The sequence below is a fragment of the Microtus oregoni genome, unplaced genomic scaffold (genome assembly GCF_018167655.1).
Source record: "Microtus oregoni isolate MIOR12 unplaced genomic scaffold, Mior012 000018F_ref0000195, whole genome shotgun sequence".
Classification (NCBI taxonomy): Eukaryota; Metazoa; Chordata; class Mammalia; order Rodentia; family Cricetidae; genus Microtus; species Microtus oregoni.
The window spans coordinates 5643170-5667985 of record NW_024543077.1 but is presented as its reverse complement, the minus strand read 5'-3'; the positions used below and the strand labels follow the sequence as shown (position 1 = coordinate 5667985).

The following is a 24816-nucleotide window of genomic DNA, read 5'->3' as shown; positions in this document are numbered from 1 at the left end:
TTTTAAAAAAAAAAGTGTCTGATATCATACCAAATCGTCTTCTCTTGATTTACTCCTCTGTCTGGCTTTCTCCTTCCATATTGCTAGGATAAATTTTTGCCTTTGGGTATAAAACATCTCTCGCAACCGGAGCAGCGAAACTGCAAGAAATGCACTTGGTTATTTCAAGTAGCGAGAGCTGTCTCTGAAGATGGATGAACGAATGCTTCTGACAGCTTGGACTTCATTTTAATCACACAATTAACTACTGCTGTAGCATTAGATGGCGCTCTAGAGACTTTTAATCCTGTAAATATCCCTGTGCCCTTAGAAACTGAAGATATATATAGTTGTATAGGGGGAAGGAATTCCTAAACACTCATCTAACTACAATATATACAGCATAGAATATTGCTAATACCCACTCTATATACCAGCCAGGGCATGCTAAATAAACATCATGAGGCTCAAGACAGCCCCAACTTTTCTCAGATTGGTTGTAGCTGACTATGTCACCTACATATATATTGCCTTTTTAAAAAAACAAATTTATCTTTTACAAAACTTGGACTTCTAAGCATTTCATAAGAAACATAACCACTACATAGTATTCGGATATTCAGAATTATGTGTTCTAGAATTAAATGGATTGTGTGATACACGTTAGAGGCCCATAACTCGAACACAGGAGCCAGGAAGAGCAAATAGGCTGGGGAGCAGGCAGCTTTCCCAGCTGCACCCAAGCTACGCGCTCTCTAGGTTTAACGGTTGGTATGCTGGTTGGCAGTATAATTGAATGCCCAAACTAGGTGCTGTGGGGTGGACATTTACCTACAAGTCTTTCTCTTGTGGTCTTCACATAGGAGAACCAGTGAATGAAAAATGATTTCAGACATCTAGCATTGTAATGTTCTATTGCTCTGTTCATTTTTTCGGCCATGATTGCCTCCTGATTTGCACGAGGTATTGCGACCTCCTTCCAACCACTGCAGGCAAAAGATACAGAAATACATTACTCTCAAAATAATACTTTGAGACTAGGGTAATAGAGTCAAAAATAAAAGAAGTGGAATAAAAAATGAGATGTCTTTTACTCCCTCAAAATCACAGCACACACGCACACACACACACACACAACTTGAAGAAGTTCTGCTAATTAAGATGTTATAATAAACACATCTTGGGATAACATCATCCTCATAACTTCAATTTACACAGAGAATAACCTTCACGATGATTTTTTTTAAAAAGGGAATTTAAATTCCCAAACATATACAAACGCAAGGATTTTAGACAAGCTGTGTTTCAGAGGAGCAGTATTTTAACTAAGTACAAGCTCATCAAATATAAGAGACGCACAGAAGGCAGAGGTAGCCTTCCTCTGTGTGAATAATAGAAGGGATAAAAGACAAACAATACGGAGAAAACGCATCCTCACCCAAAATGGCTCTTCACTAAATGTCCAGTGTAAAATGTGCAGGCTTTCACCATCAGCTCTGGAGTCACCTAAGAGAGATAAGTAATTGAACTGTGCGTTAGAAATAAATAGAACAAAGCTGGGCGCGGTGGCGCGTACCCGTGATCCCGGCACTCCTGCTGCAGAGGCAGGAGGATCTCAAGGACGACGGTGCACAGAGCTCTAGGGCTCCCTAGCGAGACCCTGTAAAGCATAGAAGGTGGAAGAGAGACCCTGCAGGGCTGCCGAGGAACTGGGACAACAGCCTCTGAGGAGAAGAGGGAGGAATTAATATCACTTACATAGTTAGAAAGTGTATTTTTTCTTTTTTTATTTTTATTGAGCTATACGTTTTCCTCCACTCCTCTCCCCTCATCCCCTTTCCCCTTCTACCCTCTCCTGTGACCCCCATACTCCCATTCACTCAGGAGATCTTGTCTTTTTCACCTTCCTATGTAAACCCATGTATGTCTCTCTTAGGGTCGAACTGTATTATATGTGTCTATTATCATTTTTACTGAAGTCATATCATTTTGTATATTTTATAGATTCTTTGAAACTCCATACATACATACAATGCATTCTGAGCACGTTTACCTTCTACTCCTTACACTAACTTCTCCCAGACTCACCCCCGTAACATACAATTCCATGTGTCCCACCTTACACACTACTGAATCCAGCTTGCGCTGCTCACGTATGAATGGCCTTGGGGCCAACAACTGGAGCATGGCCAACCTACCAGTGTGGTTCTTTGTTTTGGTTGTTAACTCTTTGGGGGCCCACCACTTAGCTCCCACATAAATATATGCAGAGTCATTTTTATCTACAAATGCCCAGCCTCAGCATGGCTTGTTTCTAGCCAATGTAACTTCAATTATCCCATGTCTCTTTGACTACGCTTTACCTCTAGGCTTTTTACCTTTCTTTTTCTATATATTTTTCTTTCCTTCTTACTCTGCAGCTGGTTGGGTGGCTGTGTGACTGTGTGACTGTGACTGTGTGACTGTGTGACTGTGACTGTGTGACTGTGTGACTGTGACTGTGTGACTGTGACTGTGTGACTGTGTGACTGTGACTGTGTGACTGTGACTGTGTGACTGTGTGTCTGTGTGTCTGTGTGACTGTGACTGTGTGACTGTGTGACTGTGTGTCTGTGTGACTGTGTGTCTGTGTGACTTTGTGACTTTCTGAGTGTGTGACTGTGACTATGACTGTGTGACTGTGTGACTGTGTGGCTGTGTGGGTGTGTGACTGTGTGTCTGTGTGACTGTGTGGCTATGTGGCTGTGTGACTATGTGACTGTGTGACTGTGACTGTGACTGTGTGACTGTGTCACTGTGACTGTGACTGTGTGACTGTGACTGTGTGACTGTGTGACTGTGACTGTGACTGTGTGACTGTGTGACTGTGACTGTGTGACTCTGTGACTGTGACTATGTGACTGTGACTGTGTGACTGTGTGACTGTGTGATTGTGACTGTGTGACTGTGTGACTGTGTGACTGTGACTGTGTGACTGTGTGACTGTGTGACTGTGTGACTGTGACTATGTGGCTGTGACTGTGTGACTGTGACTGTGTGACTGTGTGACAGTGTGACTGGGTTACTGGGTGACTGTGACTGTGTGACTGTGACTGTGTGACTGTGACTGTGTGACTGTGACTGTGACTTGTGACTGTGGCTGTGTGACTGTGACTGTGTGACTGTGTGGCTGTGACATGTGACTGTGACTGTGTGACTGTGACTGTGTGACTGTGACTGAGTGACTGTGTGGCTGTGACTGTGACATTGTGTGACTGTGTGACTATGTGACTTTGACTGTGCGACTGTGACTGTGTGACTGTGACTGTGTGACTGTCACTGTGTGACTGTGACTGTGTGACTGTGTGACTGTGACTGTGGGACTGTGACTGTGTGTCTGAGTGATTGTGACTGTGTGACTGTGTGACTGGGTGACTGTGTGGCTGTGACTGTGACTGTGTGACTGTGACTGTGTGACGGTGTGACTGTGACTGTGTGTCTGTGTGACTGTGACTGTGTGACTGTGACTGTGACTGTGTGACTGTGACTGTGACTGTGTGACTGTGACTGTGTGACTGTGACTGTGAGACTGTGACTGTGACTGTGTGACTGTGACTGTGTGACTGTGACTGTGTGACTGTGACTGTGACTGTGTGACTGTGTGACTGTGTGACTGTGACTGTGTGACTGTGACTGTGTGACTGTGTGTCTGTGTGTCTCTGTGACTGTGACTGTGTGACTGTGTGACTGTGTGTCTGTGTGACTGTGTGACTTTCTGACTGTGTGACTGTGACTATGACTGTGTGACTGTGTGACTGTGTGGCTGTGTGGGTGTGTGACTGTGTGACTGTGTGTCTGTGTGACTGTGTGGCTATGTGGCTGTGTGACTCTGACTGTGACTCTGTGACTGTGTGACTGTGACTGTGTGACTGTGACTGTGTGACTGTGTGACTGTGACTGTGTGACTGTGACTGTGACTGTGTGACTGTGTGAATGTGACTGTGTGACTGTGACTCTGTGACTGTGACTGTGAGACTGTGTGACTGTGACTGTGTGGCTGTGACTGTGACTGTGTGACTGTGACTGTGTGACTGTGACTGTGACTGTGTGACTGTGACTGTGTGACTGTGTGACTGTGTGTCTGTGTGACTGTGTGTCTGTGTGACTGTGACTGTGTGACTGTGTGACTGTGACTGTGTGACTGTGTGTCTGTGTGACTGTGTGACTGCGACTGTGTGACTGTGACTGTGTGACTGTGTGACTGTGACTGTGTGACTGTAACTGTGACTGTGTGACTGTGACTGTGTGACTGTGTGACTGTGTGGCTGTGTGGCTGTGTGACTTTGTGACTTGTGTCTGTGTGAGTGTGTGTCTGTGTGACTGTGTGACTGTGACGGTGGGACTGTGTGACTGTGTGGCTGTGACTGTGACTGTGTGACTGTGTGACTGTGTGACTGTGTGGCTGTGTGGTTGTGTGACTGTGTGGCTGTGTGTCTGTGTGACTGTGTGTCTGTATGACTGTGTGACTCTGTGACTCTGACTGTGACTCTGTGACTGTGTGTCTGTGTGACTGTGACTGTGTGACTGTGTGACTGTGTGACTGTGACTGTGTGACTGTGTGGCTGTGACTGTGTGACTGTGACTGTGTGACTGTGTGACTGTGACTGTGTGACTGTGTGACTGTGTGACTGTGTGGCTGTGTGGCTGTGTGACTGTGTGACTGTGACTCTGTGACTGTGACTGTGACTGTGTGACTGTGACTGTGTGTCTGTGTGACTGTGACCGTGTGACTGTGTGACTGTGACCGTGTGACTGTGACTGTGTGACTGTGACTGTGTGACTGTGACTGTGTGACTGGGTGGCTGTGTGACTGGGTGGCTGTGTGGTTGGGTGGCTCAGTGGCTGGGTGACTGGGTGAATGGGTGGCTCAGTGCCTGGGTGGCTGTGTGGCTGGGTGGATCAGTGACTGTGTGGCTCAGTGGCTGTGTGGCTGGGTGACTGGGTGACTGGGTGGCTGGGTGACTGGGTGGCTGGGTGGCTGGGTGGCTGGGTGGCCGGGTGACTGGGTGGCTGGGTGGCTGGGTGGCCGGGTGACTGTGTGGCTGGGTGGCTGGGTGACTGTGTGACTGTGTGGCTGTGTGTCTGCGTGACTGTGTGACTGTGACTGTGGGACTGTGGGACTGTGACTGTGTGTCTGTATGACTGTGTGACTGTGTGACTCTGTGACTCTGACTGTGACTCTGTGACTCTGTGTCTGTGTGACTGTGACTGTGTGATTGTGTGACTGTGTGACTGTGACTGTGTGACTCTGTGACTGTGACTGTGTGACTGTGACTGTGTGACTGTGCGACTGTGACTGTGTGACTGTGTGACTGTGTGACTGTGACTTTGACTGTGTGACTGTGACTGTGTGACTGTGTGACTGTGACTGTGTGACTGTGACTGTGTGTCTGTGTGACTGTGACCGTGTGACTGTGTGACTGTGACCGTGTGACTGTGACTGTGCGACTGTGACTGTGTGACTGTGACTGTGTGACTGGGTGGCTGTGTGACTGGGTGGCTGTGTGGCTGTGTGGCTGTGTGACTTTGTGACTGTGTGACTGTGACTGTGTGTCTGTGTGACTGTGACGGTCTGACTATGTGAGTGTGGCTGTGTGACTGTGTGACTGAGTGACTGTGTGGCTGTGACTGTGACTGTGTGACTGTGACTGTGTGACTGTGACTGTGTGACTGTGTGACCCTGACTGTTACTGTGTGACTGTGTGTCTGTGTGACTATGACTGTGTGACTGTGTGACTGTGACTGTGTGACTGTGACTGTGTGACTGTGACTGTGACTGTGTGACTGTGACTGTGACTGTGACTGTGTGACTGTGACTGTGACTGTGACTGTGTGACTGTGACTGTGACTGTGTGACTCTGAGTGTGACTGTGGACTGTGACTGTGTGACTGTGTGACTGTGTGACTGTGACTGTGTGACTGTGACTGTGTGACTGTGACTGTGTGACTGTGACTGTGTGACTGTGTGACTGTGACTGTGTGACTGTGACTGTGTGACTGTGTGACTGTGACTGTGGGACTGTGACTGTGGGACTGTGTGACTGTGACTGTGACTGTGTGACTGTGACTGTGAGTGTGTGACTGTGACTGTGTGACTGTAACTGTGACTGTGTGACTTTGACTGTGTGACTGTGACTGTGTGACTGTGTGACTGTGACTGTGACTGTGTGACTGTGACTGTGACAGTGTGACTGTGACTGTGACTGTGACTGTGTGACTGTGACTGTGTGACTGTGACTGTGACTGTGTGACTATGACTGTGTGACTGTGTGACTGTGACTGTGTGACTGTGACTATGTTACTGTGACTGTGTGACTGTGACTGTGTGACTGTGACTGTGACTGTGTGACTGTGTCACTGTGACTGTGTGACTGTGACTGTGTGACTGTGTGACTGTGACTGTGACTGTGTGACTGTGTGACTGTGACTGTGTGACTCTGTGACTGTGACTATGTGACTGTGACTGTGTGACTGTGTGACTGTGTGATTGTGACTGTGTGACTGTGTGACTGTGTGACTGTGACTGTGTGACTGTGTGACTGTGACTGTGTGACTGTGACTGTGTGACTGTGTGACTGTGTGACTGTGACTATGTGGCTGTGACTGTGTGACTGTGACTGTGTGACTGTGTGACTGTGTGACTGGGTTACTGGGTGACTGTGACTGTGTGACTGTGACTGTGTGACTGTGACTGTGTGACTGTGACTGTGACTTGTGACTGTGGCTGTGTGACTGTGACTGTGTGACTGTGTGGCTGTGACATGTGACTGTGACTGTGTGACTGTGACTGTGTGACTGTGACTGTGTGTCTGTGTGACTGTGTGACTGTGACTGTGTGACTGTGACTGAGTGACTGTGTGGCTGTGACTGTGACATTGTGTGACTGTGTGACTATGTGACTTTGACTGTGCGACTGTGACTGTGTGACTGTGACTGTGTGACTGTGACTGTGTGACTGTGTGACTGTGACTGTGTGACTGTGACTGTGTGACTATGACTGTGTGACTGTGTGACTGTGTGACTGTGACTGTGTCACTGTGTGACTGTGTGACTATGACTGTGTGACTGTGTGATTGTGTGACTGTGACCGTGACTGTGTGACTCTGACTGTGACTGTGGACTGTGACTGTGTGACTGTGTGACTGTGTGACTGTGACTGTGTGACTGTGACTGTGACTGTGTGACTGTGACTGTGTGACACTGACTGTGTCACTGTGTGACTGTGACTGTGGGACTGTGACTGTGACTGTGTGACTGTGTGCCTGTGACTGTGGGAGTGTGTGACTGTGACTGTGACTGTGTGACCGTGACTGTGAGTATGTGACTGTGACTGTGTGACTGTAACTGTGACTGTGTGACTGTGACTTTGTGACTGTGACTGTGTGACTGTGTGACTGTGACTGTGACTGTGTGACTGTGACTGTGACTGTGTGACTGTGACTGTGACTGTGTGACTGTGACTGTGTGACTGTGTGACTGTGACTGTGTGACTGTGACTTTGTGACTATGACTGTGTGGCTGTGACTGTGTGGCTGTGACTGTGACTGTGTGACTGTGTGACTGTGACTGTGACTGTGTGACTGTGACTGTGTGACTGTGTGACTGTGACTGTGTGACTGTGTGACTGTGACTGTGTGACTCTGTGATTGTGACTGTGTGACTGTGTGACTGTGACTGTGTGACTGTGTGATTGTGTGATGGTGACTGTGACTGTGTGACTGTGTGACTGTGACTGTGTGACTGTGTGACTGTGACTGTGTGACTGTGACTGTGTGACTGTGTGACTGTGTGACTGTGACTATGTGGCTGTGACTGTGTGACTGTGACTGTGTGACTGTGTGACTGTGACTGTGTGACTGTGTGACTCTGACTGTGTGACTGTGACTGTGTGACTGTGACTGTGTGACTGTGACTGTGTGGCTGTGTGACTGTGACTGTGTGACTGTGTGGCTGTGTGACTTTGTGACTGTGACTGTGTGACTGTGACTGTTTGACTGTGTGACTGTGACTGTGTGTCTGAGTGATTGTGACTGTGTGACTGTGTGACTGGGTTACTGTGTGGCTGTGACAGTGACTGTGTGACTGTGACTGTGTGACGGTGTGACTGTGACTGTGTGTCTGAGTGACTGTGACTGTGTGACTGAATGAATGTGACTGTGACTGTGTGACTGTGACTGTGACTGTGTGACTGTGTGACTGTGACTGTGTGACTGTGTGACTGTGTGACTGTGTGTCTGTGTGTCTGTGTGACTGTGACTTGTGACTGTGTGACTGTGTGACTGTGTGTCTGTGTGTCTGTGTGACTGTGTGTCTGTGTGACTGTGTGACTTTCTGACTGTGTGACTCTGACTATGACTGTGTGACTGTGTGACTGTGTGACTGTGTGGCTGTGTGGGTGTGTGACTGTGTGACTGTGTGTCTGTGTGACTGTGTGGCTGTGTGGCTGTGTGACTGTGTGACTGTGACTCTGTGACTGTGACTGTGTGACTGTGTGACTGTGTGACTGTGTGACTGTGTGTCTGTGTGACTGTGTGACTCTGACTGTGTGACTGTGTGACTGTGACTGTGTGACTGTGTGACTGTGACTGTGTGACTGTGACTGTGTGACTGTGACTGTGTGAATGTGACTGTGTGGCTGTGTGACTGTGACTGTGTGACTGTGTGGCTGTGTGACTGTGTGACTGTGACTGTTTGACTGTGTGACTGTGACTGTTTGACTGTGTGACTGTGACTGTGTGTCTGTGTGATTGTGACTGTGTGACTGTGTGACTTGGTGCCTGTATGGCTGTGACTGTGACTGTGTGACTGTGACTGTGTGACTGTGTGACTGTGACTGTGTGTCTGTGTGACTGTGACTGTGTGACTGAGTGACTGTGTGGCTGTGACTGTGACTGTGTGACTGTGTGACTGTGACTGTGTGACTGTGACTGTGTGACTGTGACTGTGTGACTGTGACTGTGTGACTGTGACTGTGTGGCTGTGTGGCTGTGTGACTTTGTGACTGTGTGACTGTGACTGTGTGTCTGTGTGACTGTGACTCTCTGACTATGTGACTGTGTGGCTGTGTGACTGTGTGACTGAGTAACTGTGTGACCCTGACTGTGACTGTGTGACTGTGTGTCTGTGTGACTGTGACTATGTGACTGTGTGACTGTGACTGTGGTACTGTGTCAGTGGGACTGTGACTGTGTGACTTTGTGTCTGTGTGACTGTGTGACTTGTGTCTGTGTGACTGTGTGTCTGTGTGACTGTGTGACTGAGACTGTGGGACTGTGGGACTGTGACTGTGTGTCTGTGTGACTGTGTGGCTGTGTGGTTGTGTGACTGTGTGGCTGTGTGGCTGTGTGACTGTGTGACTGTGACTGTGGGACTGTGGGACTGTGACTGTGTGTCTGTATGACTGTGTGACTTTGTGACTCTGACTGTGACTGTGTGACTGTGTGTCTGTGTGACTGTGACTGTGTGACTGTGTGACTGTGACTGTGTGACTGTGTGACTGTGACTGTGTGACTGTGACTGTGTGACTGTGACTGTGTGACTGTGTGACTGTGTGACTGTGTGACTGTGACTGTGACTGTGTGACTGTGACTGTGTGACTGTGTGACTGTGTGTCTGTGTGACTGTGACTGTGTGACTGTGACAGTGTGACTGTGACTGTGTGACTGTGACTGTGTGACTGTGACTGTTTGACTGGGTGGCTCTGTGACTGGGTGGCTGTGTGGTTGGGTGGCTCAGTGGCTGGGTGACTGGGTGACTGGGTGGCTCAGTGGCTGGGTGGCTGTGTGGCTGGGTTGCTCAGTGACTGTGTGGCTCAGTGGCTGTGTGGCTGGGTGACTGGGTGACTGGGTGGCTGGGTGACTGGGTGGCTGGGTGGCTGGGTGGCTGGGTGGCTGGGTGACTGGGTGGCTGGGTGGCTGGGTTGCTGGGTGACTGTGTGGCTGCGTGGCTGGGTGACTGTGTGACTGTGTGGCTGTGTGTCTGTGTGACTATATGACTGTGACTGTGGGACTGTGGGACTGTGACTGTGTGTCTGTATGACTGTGTGACTGTGTGACTGTGTCTGTGACTGTGTGACTGTGTGACTGTGACTGTGTGACTGTGACTGTGTGACTGTGTGACTGTGACTGTGTGACTGTGTGACTGTGACTGTGTGACTGTGACTGTGTGACTATGACTGTGTGACTGTGTGACTGTGTGGCTGTGTTACTGTGTGACTGTGACTGTGTGACTGTCTGACTGTGACTGTGTGACTGTGACTGTGTGTCTGTGTGATTGTGACTGTGTGACTTTGTGACTGGGTGACTGTGTGGCTGTGACTGTGACTGTGTGACTGTGACTGTGTGCCTGTGTGACTGTGACTGTTTGTCTCTGTGACTGTGTCTGTGTGACTGAGTGATTGTGTGGCTGTGACTGTGACTGTGTGACTGTGTGACTGTGACTGTGTGACTGTGACTGTGTGACTGTGACTTTACTGTGTGACTGTGTGACTGTGACTGTGTGACTGTGTGACTGTGTGGCTGTGTGACTTTGTGACTGTGTGACTGTGACTGTGTGTGTGTGACTGTGACTGTCTGACTATGTGACTGTGTGGCTGTGTGACTGTGTGACTGAATGACTGTGTGGCTGTGACTGTGACTGTGTGACTGTGACTGTGTGACTGTGACTGTGTGACTGTGTGACTATGTGACTGTGTGACCCTGACTGTGACTGTGTGACTGTGTGTCTGTGTGACTGTGTGACTGTGTGACTGTGACTGTGGGACTGTGACTGTGGGACTGTGACTGTGTGACTGTGTCTGTGTGACTGTGACTTGTGTCTCTGTGACTGTGTGTCTGTGTGACTGTGTGACTGTGACTGTGGGACTGTGGGACTGTGACTGTGTGACTGTGTGACTGTGACTGTGTGACTGTGACTGTGTGTCTGTGTGATTGTGACTCTGTGACTTTGTGACTGGGTGACTGTGTGGCTGTGACTGTGACTGTGTGACTGTGACTGTGTGCCTGTGTGACTGTGACTGTTTGTCTGTGTGACTGTGACTGTGTGACTGAGTGACTGTGTGGCTGTGACTGTGACTGTGTGACTGTGTGACTGTGACTGTGACTGTGACTGTGTGACTGTGACTGTGTGACTGTGACTTTACTGTGTGACTGTGTGACTGTGACTGTGTGACTGTGTGACTGTGTGGCTGTGTGGCTGTGTGACTTTGTGACTGTGTGACTGTGACTTGTGTCTGTGTGACTGTGTGTCTGTGTGACTGTGTGACTGTGACTGTGGGACTGTGGGACTGTGACTGTGTGTCTGTGTGACTGTGTGGCTGTGTGGCTGTGTGACTGTGTGGCTGTGTGTCTGTCTGACTGTATGACTGTGGGACTGTGACTGTGTGTCTGTATGACTGTGACTGTGTGACTCTGACTGTGACTGTGTGACTGTTTGTCTGTGTGACTGTGTGACTGTGTGACTGTGACTGTGTGACTGTGTGACTGTGACTGTGTGACTGTGACTGTGTGACTGTGTGACTGTGACTGTGTGACTGTGACTGTGTGACTGTGACTGTGTGACTGTGACTGTGTGACTGTGACTGTGTGGCTGTGTGGCTGTGTGACTTTGTGACTGTGTGACTGTGACTGTGTGTCTGTGTGACTGTGACTGTTTGACTATGTGACTGTGTGGCTGTGTGACTGTGTGACTGAGTGACTGTGTGACCCTGACTGTGACTGTGTGACTGTGTGTCTGTGTGACTGTGACTATGTGACTGTGTGACTGTGACTGTGGTACTGTGTCAGTGGGACTGTGACTGTGTGACTTTGTGTCTGTGTGACTGTGTGACTTGTGTCTGTGTGACTGTGTGTCTGTGTGACTGTGTGACTGTGACTGTGGGACTGTGGGACTGTGACTGTGTGTCTGTGTGACTGTGTGGCTGTGTGGTTGTGTGACTGTGTGGCTGTGTGGCTGTGTGACTGTGTGACTGTGACTGTGGGACTGTGGGACTGTGACTGTGTGTCTGTATGACTGTGTGACTCTGTGACTCTGACTGTGACTGTGTGACTGTGTGTCTGTGTGACTGTGACTGTGTGACTGTGTGACTGTGACTGTGTGACTGTGTGACTGTGACTGTGTGACTGTGACTGTGTGACTGTGACTGTGTGACTGTGACTGTGTGACTGTGACTGTGTGGCTGTGTGGCTGTGTGACTGTGACTATGTGACTGTGACCGTGTGACTGTGACTGTGTGACTGTGACTGTGTGACTGTGACTGTGTGACTGTGTGACTGTGTGACTGTGTGTCTGTGTGACTGTGACTATGTGACTGTGACCGTGTGACTGTGACTGTGTGACTGTGACTGTGTGACTGTGACTGTGTGACTGGGTGGCTCTGTGACTGGGTGGCTGTGTGGTTGGGTGGCTCAGTGGCTGGGTGACTGGGTGACTGGGTGGCTCAGTGGCTGGGTGGCTGTGTGGCTGGGTGGCTCAGTGACTGTGTGGCTCAGTGGCTGTGTGGCTGGGTAACTGGGTGACTGGGTGGCTGGGTGACTGGGTGGCTGGGTGGCTGGGTGGCTGGGTGGCTGGGTGACTGGGTGGCTGGGTGGCTGGGTGACTGGGTGACTGTGTGGCTGCGTGGCTGGGTGACTGTGTGACTGTGTGGCTGTGTGTCTGTGTGACTATGTGACTGTGACTGTGGGACTGTGGGACTGTGACTGTGTGTCTGTATGACTGTGTGACTGTGTGACTGTGTCTGTGACTGTGTGACTGTGTGACTGTGACTGTATGACTGTGACTGTGTGACTGTGTGACTGTGACTGTGTGACTGTGTGACTGTGACTGTGTGACTGTGACTGTGTGACTATGACTGTGTGACTGTGTGACTGTGTGGCTGTGTTACTGTGTGACTGTGACTGTGTGACTGTCTGACTGTGACTGTGTGACTGTGACTGTGTGTCTGTGTGATTGTGTCTGTGTGACTGTGTGACTTTCTGACTGTGTGACTCTGACTATGACTGTGTGACTGTGTGACTGTGTGACTGTGTGGCTGTGTGGGTGTGTGACTGTGTGACTGTGTGTCTGTGTGACTGTGTGGCTGTGTGGCTGTGTGACTGTGTGACTGTGACTCTGTGACTGTGACTGTGTGACTGTGTGACTGTGTGACTGTGTGTCTGTGTGACTGTGTGACTCTGACTGTGTGACTGTGTGACTGTGACTGTGTGACTGTGTGACTGTGACTGTGTGACTGTGACTGTGTGACTGTGACTGTGTGAATGTGACTGTGTGGCTGTGTGACTGTGACTGTGTGACTGTGTGGCTGTGTGACTGTGTGACTGTGACTGTTTGACTGTGTGACTGTGACTGTTTGACTGTGTGACTGTGACTGTGTGTCTGTGTGATTGTGACTGTGTGACTGTGTGACTTGGTGCCTGTATGGCTGTGACTGTGACTGTGTGACTGTGACTGTGTGACTGTGTGACTGTGACTGTGTGTCTGTGTGACTGTGACTGTGTGACTGAGTGACTGTGTGGCTGTGACTGTGACTGTGTGACTGTGTGACTGTGACTGTGTGACTGTGACTGTGTGACTGTGACTGTGTGACTGTGACTGTGTGGCTGTGTGGCTGTGTGACTTTGTGACTGTGTGACTGTGACTGTGTGTCTGTGTGACTGTGACTCTCTGACTATGTGACTGTGTGGCTGTGTGACTGTGTGACTGAGTAACTGTGTGACCCTGACTGTGACTGTGTGACTGTGTGTCTGTGTGACTGTGACTATGTGACTGTGTGACTGTGACTGTGGTACTGTGTCAGTGGGACTGTGACTGTGTGACTTTGTGTCTGTGTGACTGTGTGACTTGTGTCTGTGTGACTGTGTGTCTGTGTGACTGTGTGACTGAGACTGTGGGACTGTGGGACTGTGACTGTGTGTCTGTGTGACTGTGTGGCTGTGTGGTTGTGTGACTGTGTGGCTGTGTGGCTGTGTGACTGTGTGACTGTGACTGTGGGACTGTGGGACTGTGACTGTGTGTCTGTATGACTGTGTGACTTTGTGACTCTGACTGTGACTGTGTGACTGTGTGTCTGTGTGACTGTGACTGTGTGACTGTGTGACTGTGACTGTGTGACTGTGTGACTGTGACTGTGTGACTGTGACTGTGTGACTGTGACTGTGTGACTGTGTGACTGTGTGACTGTGTGACTGTGACTGTGACTGTGTGACTGTGACTGTGTGACTGTGTGACTGTGTGTCTGTGTGACTGTGACTGTGTGACTGTGACAGTGTGACTGTGACTGTGTGACTGTGACTGTGTGACTGTGACTGTTTGACTGGGTGGCTCTGTGACTGGGTGGCTGTGTGGTTGGGTGGCTCAGTGGCTGGGTGACTGGGTGACTGGGTGGCTCAGTGGCTGGGTGGCTGTGTGGCTGGGTTGCTCAGTGACTGTGTGGCTCAGTGGCTGTGTGGCTGGGTGACTGGGTGACTGGGTGGCTGGGTGACTGGGTGGCTGGGTGGCTGGGTGGCTGGGTGGCTGGGTGACTGGGTGGCTGGGTGGCTGGGTGGCTGGGTGACTGTGTGGCTGCGTGGCTGGGTGACTGTGTGACTGTGTGGCTGTGTGTCTGTGTGACTATGTGACTGTGACTGTGGGACTGTGGGACTGTGACTGTGTGTCTGTATGACTGTGTGACTGTGTGACTGTGTCTGTGACTGTGTGACTGTGTGACTGTGACTGTGTGACTGTGACTGTGTGACTGTGTGACTGTGACTGTGTGACTGTGTGACTGTGACTGTGTGACTGTGACTGTGTGACTGTGACTGTGTGACTGTGTGACTGTGTGACTGTGTGACTGTGACTGTGACTGTGTGACTGTGACTGTGTGACTGTGTGACTGTGTGTCTGTGTGACTGTGACTATGTGACTGTGACCGTGTGACTGTGACTGTGTGACTGTGACTGTGTGACTGTGACTGTGTGACTGGGTGGCTCTGTGACTGGGTGGCTGTGTGGTTGGGTGGCTCAGTGGCTGGGTGACTGGGTGACTGGGTGGCTCAGTGGCTGGGTGGCTGTGTGGCTGGGTGGCTCAGTGACTGTGTGGCTCAGTGGCTGTGTGGCTGGGTGACTGGGTGACTGGGTGGCTGGGTGACTGGGTGGCTGGGTGGCTGGGTGGCTGGGTGGCTGGGTGACTGGGTGGCTGGGTGGCTGGGTGGCTGGGTGACTGTGTGGCTGCGTGGCTGGGTGACTGTGTGACTGTGTGGCTGTGTGTCTGTGTGACTATGTGACTGTGACTGTGGGACTGTGGGACTGTGACTGTGTGTCTGTATGACTGTGTGACTGTGTGACTGTGTCTGTGACTGTGTGACTGTGTGACTGTGACTGTGTGACTGTGACTGTGTGACTGTGTGACTGTGACTGTGTGACTGTGTGACTGTGACTGTGTGACTGTGACTGTGTGACTATGACTGTGTGACTGTGTGACTGTGTGGCTGTGTTACTGTGTGACTGTGACTGTGTGACTGTCTGACTGTGACTGTGTGACTGTGACTGTGTGTCTGTGTGATTGTGACTGTGTGACTTTGTGACTGGGTGACTGTGTGGCTGTGACTGTGACTGTGTGACTGTGACTGTGTGCCTGTGTGACTGTGACTGTTTGTCTCTGTGACTGTGTCTGTGTGACTGAGTGATTGTGTGGCTGTGACTGTGACTGTGTGACTGTGTGACTGTGACTGTGTGACTGTGACTGTGTGACTGTGACTTTACTGTGTGACTGTGTGACTGTGACTGTGTGACTGTGTGACTGTGTGGCTGTGTGACTTTGTGACTGTGTGACTGTGACTGTGTGTGTGTGACTGTGACTGTCTGACTATGTGACTGTGTGGCTGTGTGACTGTGTGACTGAATGACTGTGTGGCTGTGACTGTGACTGTGTGACTGTGACTGTGTGACTGTGACTGTGTGACTGTGTGACTATGTGACTGTGTGACCCTGACTGTGACTGTGTGACTGTGTGTCTGTGTGACTGTGTGACTGTGTGACTGTGACTGTGGGACTGTGACTGTGGGACTGTGACTGTGTGACTGTGTCTGTGTGACTGTGACTTGTGTCTCTGTGACTGTGTGTCTGTGTGACTGTGTGACTGTGACTGTGGGACTGTGGGACTGTGACTGTGTGACTGTGTGACTGTGACTGTGTGACTGTGACTGTGTGTCTGTGTGATTGTGACTCTGTGACTTTGTGACTGGGTGACTGTGTGGCTGTGACTGTGACTGTGTGACTGTGACTGTGTGCCTGTGTGACTGTGACTGTTTGTCTGTGTGACTGTGACTGTGTGACTGAGTGACTGTGTGGCTGTGACTGTGACTGTGTGACTGTGTGACTGTGACTGTGACTGTGACTGTGTGACTGTGACTGTGTGACTGTGACTTTACTGTGTGACTGTGTGACTGTGACTGTGTGACTGTGTGACTGTGTGGCTGTGTGGCTGTGTGACTTTGTGACTGTGTGACTGTGACTTGTGTCTGTGTGACTGTGTGTCTGTGTGACTGTGTTACTGTGACTGTGGGACTGTGGGACTGTGACTGTGTGTCTGTGTGACTGTGTGGCTGTGTGGCTGTGTGACTGTGTGGCTGTGTGTCTGTCTGACTGTATGACTGTGGGACTGTGACTGTGTGTCTGTATGACTGTGACTGTGTGACTCTGACTGTGACTGTGTGACTGTTTGTCTGTGTGACTGTGTGACTGTGTGACTGTGACTGTGTGACTGTGTGACTGTGACTGTGTGACTGTGACTGTGTGACTGTGTGACTGTGACTGTGTGACTGTGACTGTGTGACTGTGACTGTGTGACTGTGACTGTGTGACTGTGACTGTGTGGCTGTGTGGCTGTGTGACTTTGTGACTGTGTGACTGTGACTGTGTGTCTGTGTGACTGTGACTGTTTGACTATGTGACTGTGTGGCTGTGTGACTGTGTGACTGAGTGACTGTGTGACCCTGACTGTGACTGTGTGACTGTGTGTCTGTGTGACTGTGACTATGTGACTGTGTGACTGTGACTGTGGTACTGTGTCAGTGGGACTGTGACTGTGTGACTTTGTGTCTGTGTGACTGTGTGACTTGTGTCTGTGTGACTGTGTGTCTGTGTGACTGTGTGACTGTGACTGTGGGACTGTGGGACTGTGACTGTGTGTCTGTGTGACTGTGTGGCTGTGTGGTTGTGTGACTGTGTGGCTGTGTGGCTGTGTGACTGTGTGACTGTGACTGTGGGACTGTGGGACTGTGACTGTGTGTCTGTATGACTGTGTGACTCTGTGACTCTGACTGTGACTGTGTGACTGTGTGTCTGTGTGACTGTGACTGTGTGACTGTGTGACTGTGACTGTGTGACTGTGTGACTGTGACTGTGTGACTGTGACTGTGTGACTGTGACTGTGTGACTGTGTGACTGTGTGACTGTGTGACTGTGACTGTGACCGTGTGACTGTGACTGTGTGACTGTGACTGTGTGACTGTGTGTCTGTGTGACTGTGACTATGTGACTGTGACCGTGTGACTGTGACTGTGTGACTGTGACTGTGTGACTGTGACTGTGTGACTGGGTGGCTCTGTGACTGGGTGGCTGTGTGGTTGGGTGGCTCAGTGGCTGGGTGACTGGGTGACTGGGTGGCTCAGTGGCTGGGTGGCTGTGTGGCTGGGTGGCTCAGTGACTGTGTGGCTCAGTGGCTGTGTGGCTGGGTGACTGGGTGACTGGGTGGCTGGGTGACTGGGTGGCTGGGTGGCTGGGTGGCTGGGTGGCTGGGTGACTGGGTGGCTGGGTGGCTGGGTGGCTGGGTGACTGTGTGGCTGCGTGGCTGGGTGACTGTGTGACTGTGTGGCTGTGTGTCTGTGTGACTATGTGACTGTGACTGTGGGACTGTGGGACTGTGACTGTGTGTCTGTATGACTGTGTGACTGTGTGACTGTGTCTGTGACTGTGTGACTGTGTGACTGTGACTGTATGACTGTGACTGTGTGACTGTGTGACTGTGACTGTGTGACTGTGACTGTGTGACTGTGACTGTGTGACTATGACTGTGTGACTGTGTGACTGTGTGGCTGTGTTACTGTGTGACTGTGACTGTGTGACTGTCTGACTGTGACTGTGTGACTGTGACTGTGTGTCTGTGTGATTGTGACTGTGTGACTTTGTGACTGGGTGACTGTGTGGCTGTGACTGTGACTGTGTGACTGTGACTGTGTGCCTGTGTGACTGTGACTGTTTGTCTGTGTGACTGTGTCTGTGTGACTGAGTGATTGTGTGGCTGTGACTGTGACTGTGTGACTGTGTGACTGTGACTGTGTGACTGTGACTGTGTGACTGTGACTGTGTGACTGTGACTTTACTGTGTGACTGTGTGACTGTGACTGTGTGACTGTGTGACTGTGTGGCTGTGTGGCTGTGTGACTTTGTGACTGTGTGACTGTGACTGTGTGTCTGTGTGACTGTGACTGTCTGACTATGTGACTGTGTGGCTGTGTGACTGTGTGACTGAGTGACTGTGTGGCTGTGACTGTGACTGTGTGACTGTGACTGTGTGACTGTGACTGTGTGACTGTGTGACTATGTGACTGTGTGACCCTGACTGTGACTGTGTGACTGTGTGTCTGTGTGACTGTGTGACTGTGTGACTGTGACTGTGGGACTGTGACTGTGGGACTGTGGGACTGTGACTGTGTGACTGTGTCTGTGTGACTGTGACTTGTGTCTCTGTGACTGTGTGTCTGTGTGACTGTGTGACTGTGACTGTGGGACTGTGGGACTGTGACTGTGTGACTGTGTGACTGTGACTGTGTGACTGTGACTGTGTGTCTGTGTGATTGTGACTCTGTGACTTTGTGACTGGGTGACTGTGTGGCTGTGACTGTGACTGTGTGACTGTGACTGTGTGCCTGTGTGACTGTGACTGTTTGTCTGTGTGACTGTGACTGTGTGACTGAGTGACTGTGTGGCTGTGACTGTGACTGTGTGACTGTGTGACTGTGACTGTGACTGTGACTGTGTGACTGTGACTGTGTGACTGTGACTTTACTGTGTGACTGTGTGACTGTGACTGTGTGACTGTGTGACTGTGTGGCTGTGTGGCTGTGTGACTTTGTGACTGTGTGACTGTGACTTGTGTCTGTGTGACTGTGTGTCTGTGTGACTGTGTGACTGTGACTGTGGGACTGTGGGACTGTGACTGTGTGTCTGTGTGACTGTGTGGCTGTGTGGCTGTGTGACTGTGTGGCTGTGTGTCTGTCTGACTGTATGACTGTGTGACTGTGGGACTGTGACTGTGTGTCTGTATGACTGTGACTGTGTGACTCTGACTGTGACTGTGTGACTGTTTGTCTGTGTGACTGTGTGACTGTGTGACTGTGACTGTGTGACTGTGTGACTGTGACTGTGTGACTGTGACTGTGTGACTGTGTGACTGTGACTGTGTGACTGTGTGACTGTGACCATGTGACTGTGACTGTGTGACTGTGACTGTGTGACTGTGACTGTGTGACTGGGTGGCTGTGTGGTTGGGTGGCTCAGTGGCTGGGTGACTGGGTGACTGGGTGGCTGTGTGGCTGGGTGGCTGTGTGGTTGTGTGGCTCACTGGCTGGGTGGCTGTGTGGCTGGGTGGCTCAGTGACTGTGTGGCTCAGTGGATGTGTGGCTGGGTGACTGGGTGGCTGGGTGACTGGGTGGCTGGGTGGCTGGGTGGCTGGGTGGCTGGGTGGCTGGGTGACTGTGTGGCTGGGTGGCTGGGTGACTGTGTGACTGTGTGGCTGTGTGTCTGTTTGACTGTGTGACTGTGACTGTGGGAATGTGGGACTGTGACTGTGTGTCTGTATGACTGTGTGACTGTGTGTCTCTGACTGTGACTGTGTGACTGTGTGTCTGTGTGACTGTGACTGTGTGACTGTGTGACTGTGTGACTGTGACTGTGTGACTGTGTGACTGTGACTGTGTGACTGTGACTGTGTGACTGTGTGACTGTGACTGTGTGACTGTGTGACTGTGACTGTGACTGTGTGACTGTGACTGTGTGACTGTGTGACTGTGTGTCTGTGTGACTGTGTGACTGTGTTTCTGTGTGACTGTGTGACTGTGTGACTGTGTGACTGTGTGACTGTGTGACTGTGTTTCTGTGTGACTGTGTGACTGTGACTGTGTGACTGTGACTGTGTGACTGTGACTGTGTGACTGGTTGGCTGGGTGACTGGGTGGCTGGGTGGCTGGGTGGCTGGGTGACTGGGTCGCTTGGTGGCTGCGTGGCTGGGTGACTGTGTGGCTGGGTGGCTGGGTGACTGTGTGACTGTGTGGCTGTGTGTCTGTGTGACTCTGTGACTGTGACTGTGTGTCTGTATGACTGTGTGACTGTGTGACTGTGTGTCTCTGACTGTGACTGTGTGACTGTGTGTCTGTGTGACTGTGACTGTGTGACTGTGTGACTGTGTGACTGTGACTGTGTAACTGTGTGACTGTGACTGTGTGACTGTGACTGTGTGACTGTGTGACTGTGACTGTGTGACTGTGTGACTGTGTGACTGTGACTGTGACTGTGTGACTGTGACTGTGTGACTGTGTGACTGTGTGTCTGTGTGACTGTGTGACTGTGTGACTGTGTGACTGTGTGTCTGTGTGACTGTGTGACTGTGTGACTGTGTGACTGTGTGACTGTGACTGTGTGACTGTGTGACTGTGACTGTGTGACTGTGACTGTGTGACTGGTTGGCTGTGTGACTGGGTGGCTGTGTGGTTGGATGGCTCAGTGGCTGTGTGACTGGGTGACTGGGTGGCTGTGTGGCTGGGTGGCTGTGTGGTTGGGTGGCTCAGTGGCTGGGTGGCTGGGTGGCTGGGTGGCTCAGTTACTGTGTGGCTCAGTGGCTGTGTGGCTGGGTGACTGGGTGACTGGGTGGCTGGGTGACTGTGTGGCTGGGTGACTGGGTGGCTGGCTGGCTGGGTGACTGGGTGGCTGGGTGGCTGGGTGGCTGGGTGACTGTGTGGCTGGGTGCCTGGGTGGCTGGGTGACTGGGTGGCTGGGTGGCTGGTTGGCTGGGTGGCTGGGTGACTGGGTGGCTGATTCTCCTGGTAGTGCATGCCTGCAATCCCAACAGTCAGAAGGTGGAGACAGGAGGACCAGAAGCTCAAGATCACTGACATAGCAGGTTTAAAACCATCCTGAGCTACCTCAAAGCTTGGCTCAAAAGGAAAAGAAAAAGCATTGCAGTCTGTTGGTCACTATTGAGACTGACTGTCTCCTGTCAATGCTGTGAAATGATAGTCTCTCCTCTAAACAACATGCAAGAATGCTTCACCAAGAAGGACTAAGAAAACCACAAAAAATGAAAGTATAAACCGTGGAATCTGCTTAAGGAGAAACAAACTTATCCCACACAGCCATTCACAATAGACATGGGGACAGCTGAAGACGGTTTGACCCGACTGACCTTCTCTATGCCCTCGGAGGAGCAGACAAGATGGTGGATGTGAGCACTGTTAAGGACCAGGAATGTTTCTGTCTTTGTTTTCTGCATATGTATGTGAGGTGTGGTGTCTGCTCAACCCTGTGCACAGGACTGCTACAAATACAGTGCCAACAAAGTTCAAGTGACTTTAAACTTCATAATTTTGATCTTAAAAAAATCACAGTTGTCTCTGATGCAGCTTATATGAAGATAATTGTTGTTCTGTTAACTGAATATCACTCTGTAATTGCAAAAAAAAATTGCAGCTGTTTTGTTGACATTCTGAATGCTTCTAAGTAAATACAATTTTTTATTAGAAAAAAAATCACAAAGATTTTACATGAGGCCAAATTTTGAAATAATTCAATGCTGCCAATAAAAATGATATTGAATGGCTCTTCTTTCCGGAGCTGAGGAAACTGAACGGCAACTGTTATCTGGGTCCTTGCTACTCAGTGCTTTCACGCTGGCAGGAAAGGGACCTCAGCATTGAAAGCACAAGTTGACTTGCTAGAGTGGATGGAAAGTGTGATCACCTAGGATGCCTTCAGCAAGGCGAGCCGCCCAGGGCATGAAAGGCCACTTTGGATCTTAAGGAGTTGTAGACGCAGACACACGAAAGGCCACCTCAGCCAGACACCAGGCTCTCAGAAAGAGAACCAAGCCTCTGAAGCTCAGGACACAGCAGCAACAGTCTCTGAAACAGAGCCACAGCTGTCTGCACAACAGTACCATGGCAGAGTGTGAAGGACCAGACTTCCGCCATGAGCCATTCCTCTCCATCTCTGGCGAATTACTAACAGGTACCTTGATGACAGCTCAAAGGGTCTGTGCATGAAGGAACGCTTGCTGTCACCTGCTTTTCAATGCTCTATTTTATAAACACATTCAAATAAATACAATTTTAGAAAAATAATTTTTCATAAGCTTGTAGTTACTTACTAACAATTTTATTAAGCAAAGTCACTGAAACAATTTAGATTAATAACAAATATTACTTTTGAGGAAAAGTCTTGCTATATAAGTCAGGTTGACATGGAATACCTGCCTCTCAATCATGAATGTTGGCAAAGGCATTATTTACATCTCAGATGCCGTAAATAACAGGAAAGAGGACACACAAGTACTATAGAATTGCTACCATTCTTCCATGTTACGCTTAAATTTACAGAAAACAACATTAATCTAACTCAAATCATCATTCCCATACCTTGTTCCAGATTATAGGAATATTTAAATTGATGCTTTCTCAGGGGCTAGTAATTATCCAGTCTCTCTCTTCTTAAAATTTTATTTATGTGTCTATTTTTTTATTTATTTATTTGGGTCAGGGTTTCTCTGTGTAACCCTGGCTGTGCTGTCCTGTAACTCACTCTGTAGACCAGACTGGCCTCGACTCGCAGAGATCCACCTGCCTCGGCTTCCCGAGTGCTGGGACTAAAGGTGTGCGTCATTCTGGCTGCCTCCCTCCGGTCTCAGAAGAAAAGAAATAGGATGACAGACACCAAGGGCCAGGATTAGTTACCAAGGCTTCTTGTCTGCAGCACAGGGCCTCCCTCTCCCAGACCAGCAGCGCCAAGCCCAAGGGTCCTAGGCTCACTCTCCTTTCCCTAGATGAATTTCATCTGCATCTGTGAGACTACTTAAAGCCCATGGTTTTCATTGATTTTAAGTTTTAGATGGCGCTCCTGGTGGCAGCACCATTGAAAAAGCTGTGTATGGCATTTACAAAATTATCAAATATAAATGTTAAGGATTCAATTTTTAAAGCCGTATATATGAATATATATACATATATATCTTGAACATATTTAAGGAGGAAATATATAGAACATTATAGATATATTTGTGCTGTGCATATGCAGTGTGTGTACAATGTATCTTCAGTGTATTGCAGTATTTGCAGTGTGTGCGTGCAGTGTTTTGTGTAGTGTGTGTGTGTGCAGTATGTGTAGTGTGTATATGGTATGTGTGTGCTGTGTTGTGTAGTGTGAGTGTGTTACGTGTATAAGTGTATAAGTGTAATGTGTTGTGTGGTATGTGTGATGTGTGTGTGCAGTGTGATGTGTGTGTAGTGTGTGTGTGCTTGTATTGTGTAGTGTGAGTATGCAGTGTGTGTTGTGTGTATATGTAATGTGTTGTGTGGTATGTGTGATGTGTGTGTGCAGTGTATATGTTTTGTGTGTGTGTATGTGTGTGTGTGTGTGTGTAAGAAGCCACAGAGGAGACGAAAACAATATAATTTCTCATGTTTTAAAGAACAGACTAAAAAAACACTAAAATTGGTTACCTAAAAGGAGGAATAGATTAGATCTTAATATTAATTCTATATTTTGTACTATTACATATAACTGGAAAAGCATAATTATATCAAAGAGAAAAGTAGGTAACATCAACATTGAACAACAATTAGGTAATAGGGGCTGGAGAGATGGCTCAGAGGTTAAGAGCACTGATTGCTCTTCCAGAGGTCCTGAGTTCAATTCCCAGCAACCACATGGTGGCTCACAGCCATCTATGATGAGATCTGGTGCCCTCTTCTGGCATACAAACATACATTGCAGGAATGTTGTATACATAATAAATAAATAAATCTTTAAAAAAAAAAAAAGACTTAAAACCACTACCTGCCCTCACTGGCCTGATCCCAGGGTTGGCTTTAAAAAAAAAAAAAAACAATTAGGTAATAAAATTTAGGTAATAAAGAAGTATTACTTTTACTGAAACTACCTAAGAGAATACATTCACTTTAGGGAGTGAAAGAGTTGTGTGATGTGTCTGAGCTGAATTAAGTATTCTTTAAAAGAAAGCACTTGTTTTTCTGTGTTAGGCATTGGCCCGAATGCACAGCATGTGAGAGCTTGGTGCACACAGAAGTCAGGATAGGGTATCAGATCCCCTCAAAGTAGAATTACAGGTTGTTGTGACTTGCCACGATGGTACAGGAAACCCAACCTTTGTCCTATATAAAAGCAGCTGTCCTGGAACTCACTATGTAGACCAGGCTGGCCTCAAACTCAGAGAACCACCTACCTCTGCCTCCCAAGTGCTGGAATTAAAGGTGTGTGCCACCATGCTGGGCTGCACACTCAGCGTTCTTAATGACAGTGACTCTCTAGTGCTGTTACCCTGAAACTGGTGTATGTAGTGTAGAACACAGCTGGTCTATAATTATATTTTTGCCTACAGGACATTTAATCATTCAAATTCAAGTTGTCAGTTGTGAGCAGTAATTCTGATCACTAGCAATTAGTGACTTATGATGTATTAATTAAAGGTCAGTCAGCCAGACCAGCTGGGAGGACTAGAGAGATGGCGCCGCAGTTAGCAGCACCGTGTGATTCTGCA

At 49.4% G+C, this 24816-nt stretch overlaps 1 protein-coding gene across 1 annotated transcript in view; it reads right to left on the bottom strand.

Moving 5' to 3' along the window:
• The window catches only part of LOC121458647 (dynein regulatory complex subunit 6-like), a 169199-nt gene that overhangs the window by 129277 nt on the left and 15106 nt on the right, over positions 1 to 24816 (bottom strand). Inside the window, exons 4-6 of the mRNA XM_041667951.1 lie at positions 1418 to 1485; positions 811 to 965; positions 31 to 140 (exon numbers count right to left, since the gene is read on the bottom strand). Of these exons, the coding sequence (XP_041523885.1) occupies positions 31 to 140; positions 811 to 965; positions 1418 to 1485 (333 nt within the window). The remainder of the gene's footprint in view (positions 1 to 30; positions 141 to 810; positions 966 to 1417; positions 1486 to 24816) is intronic.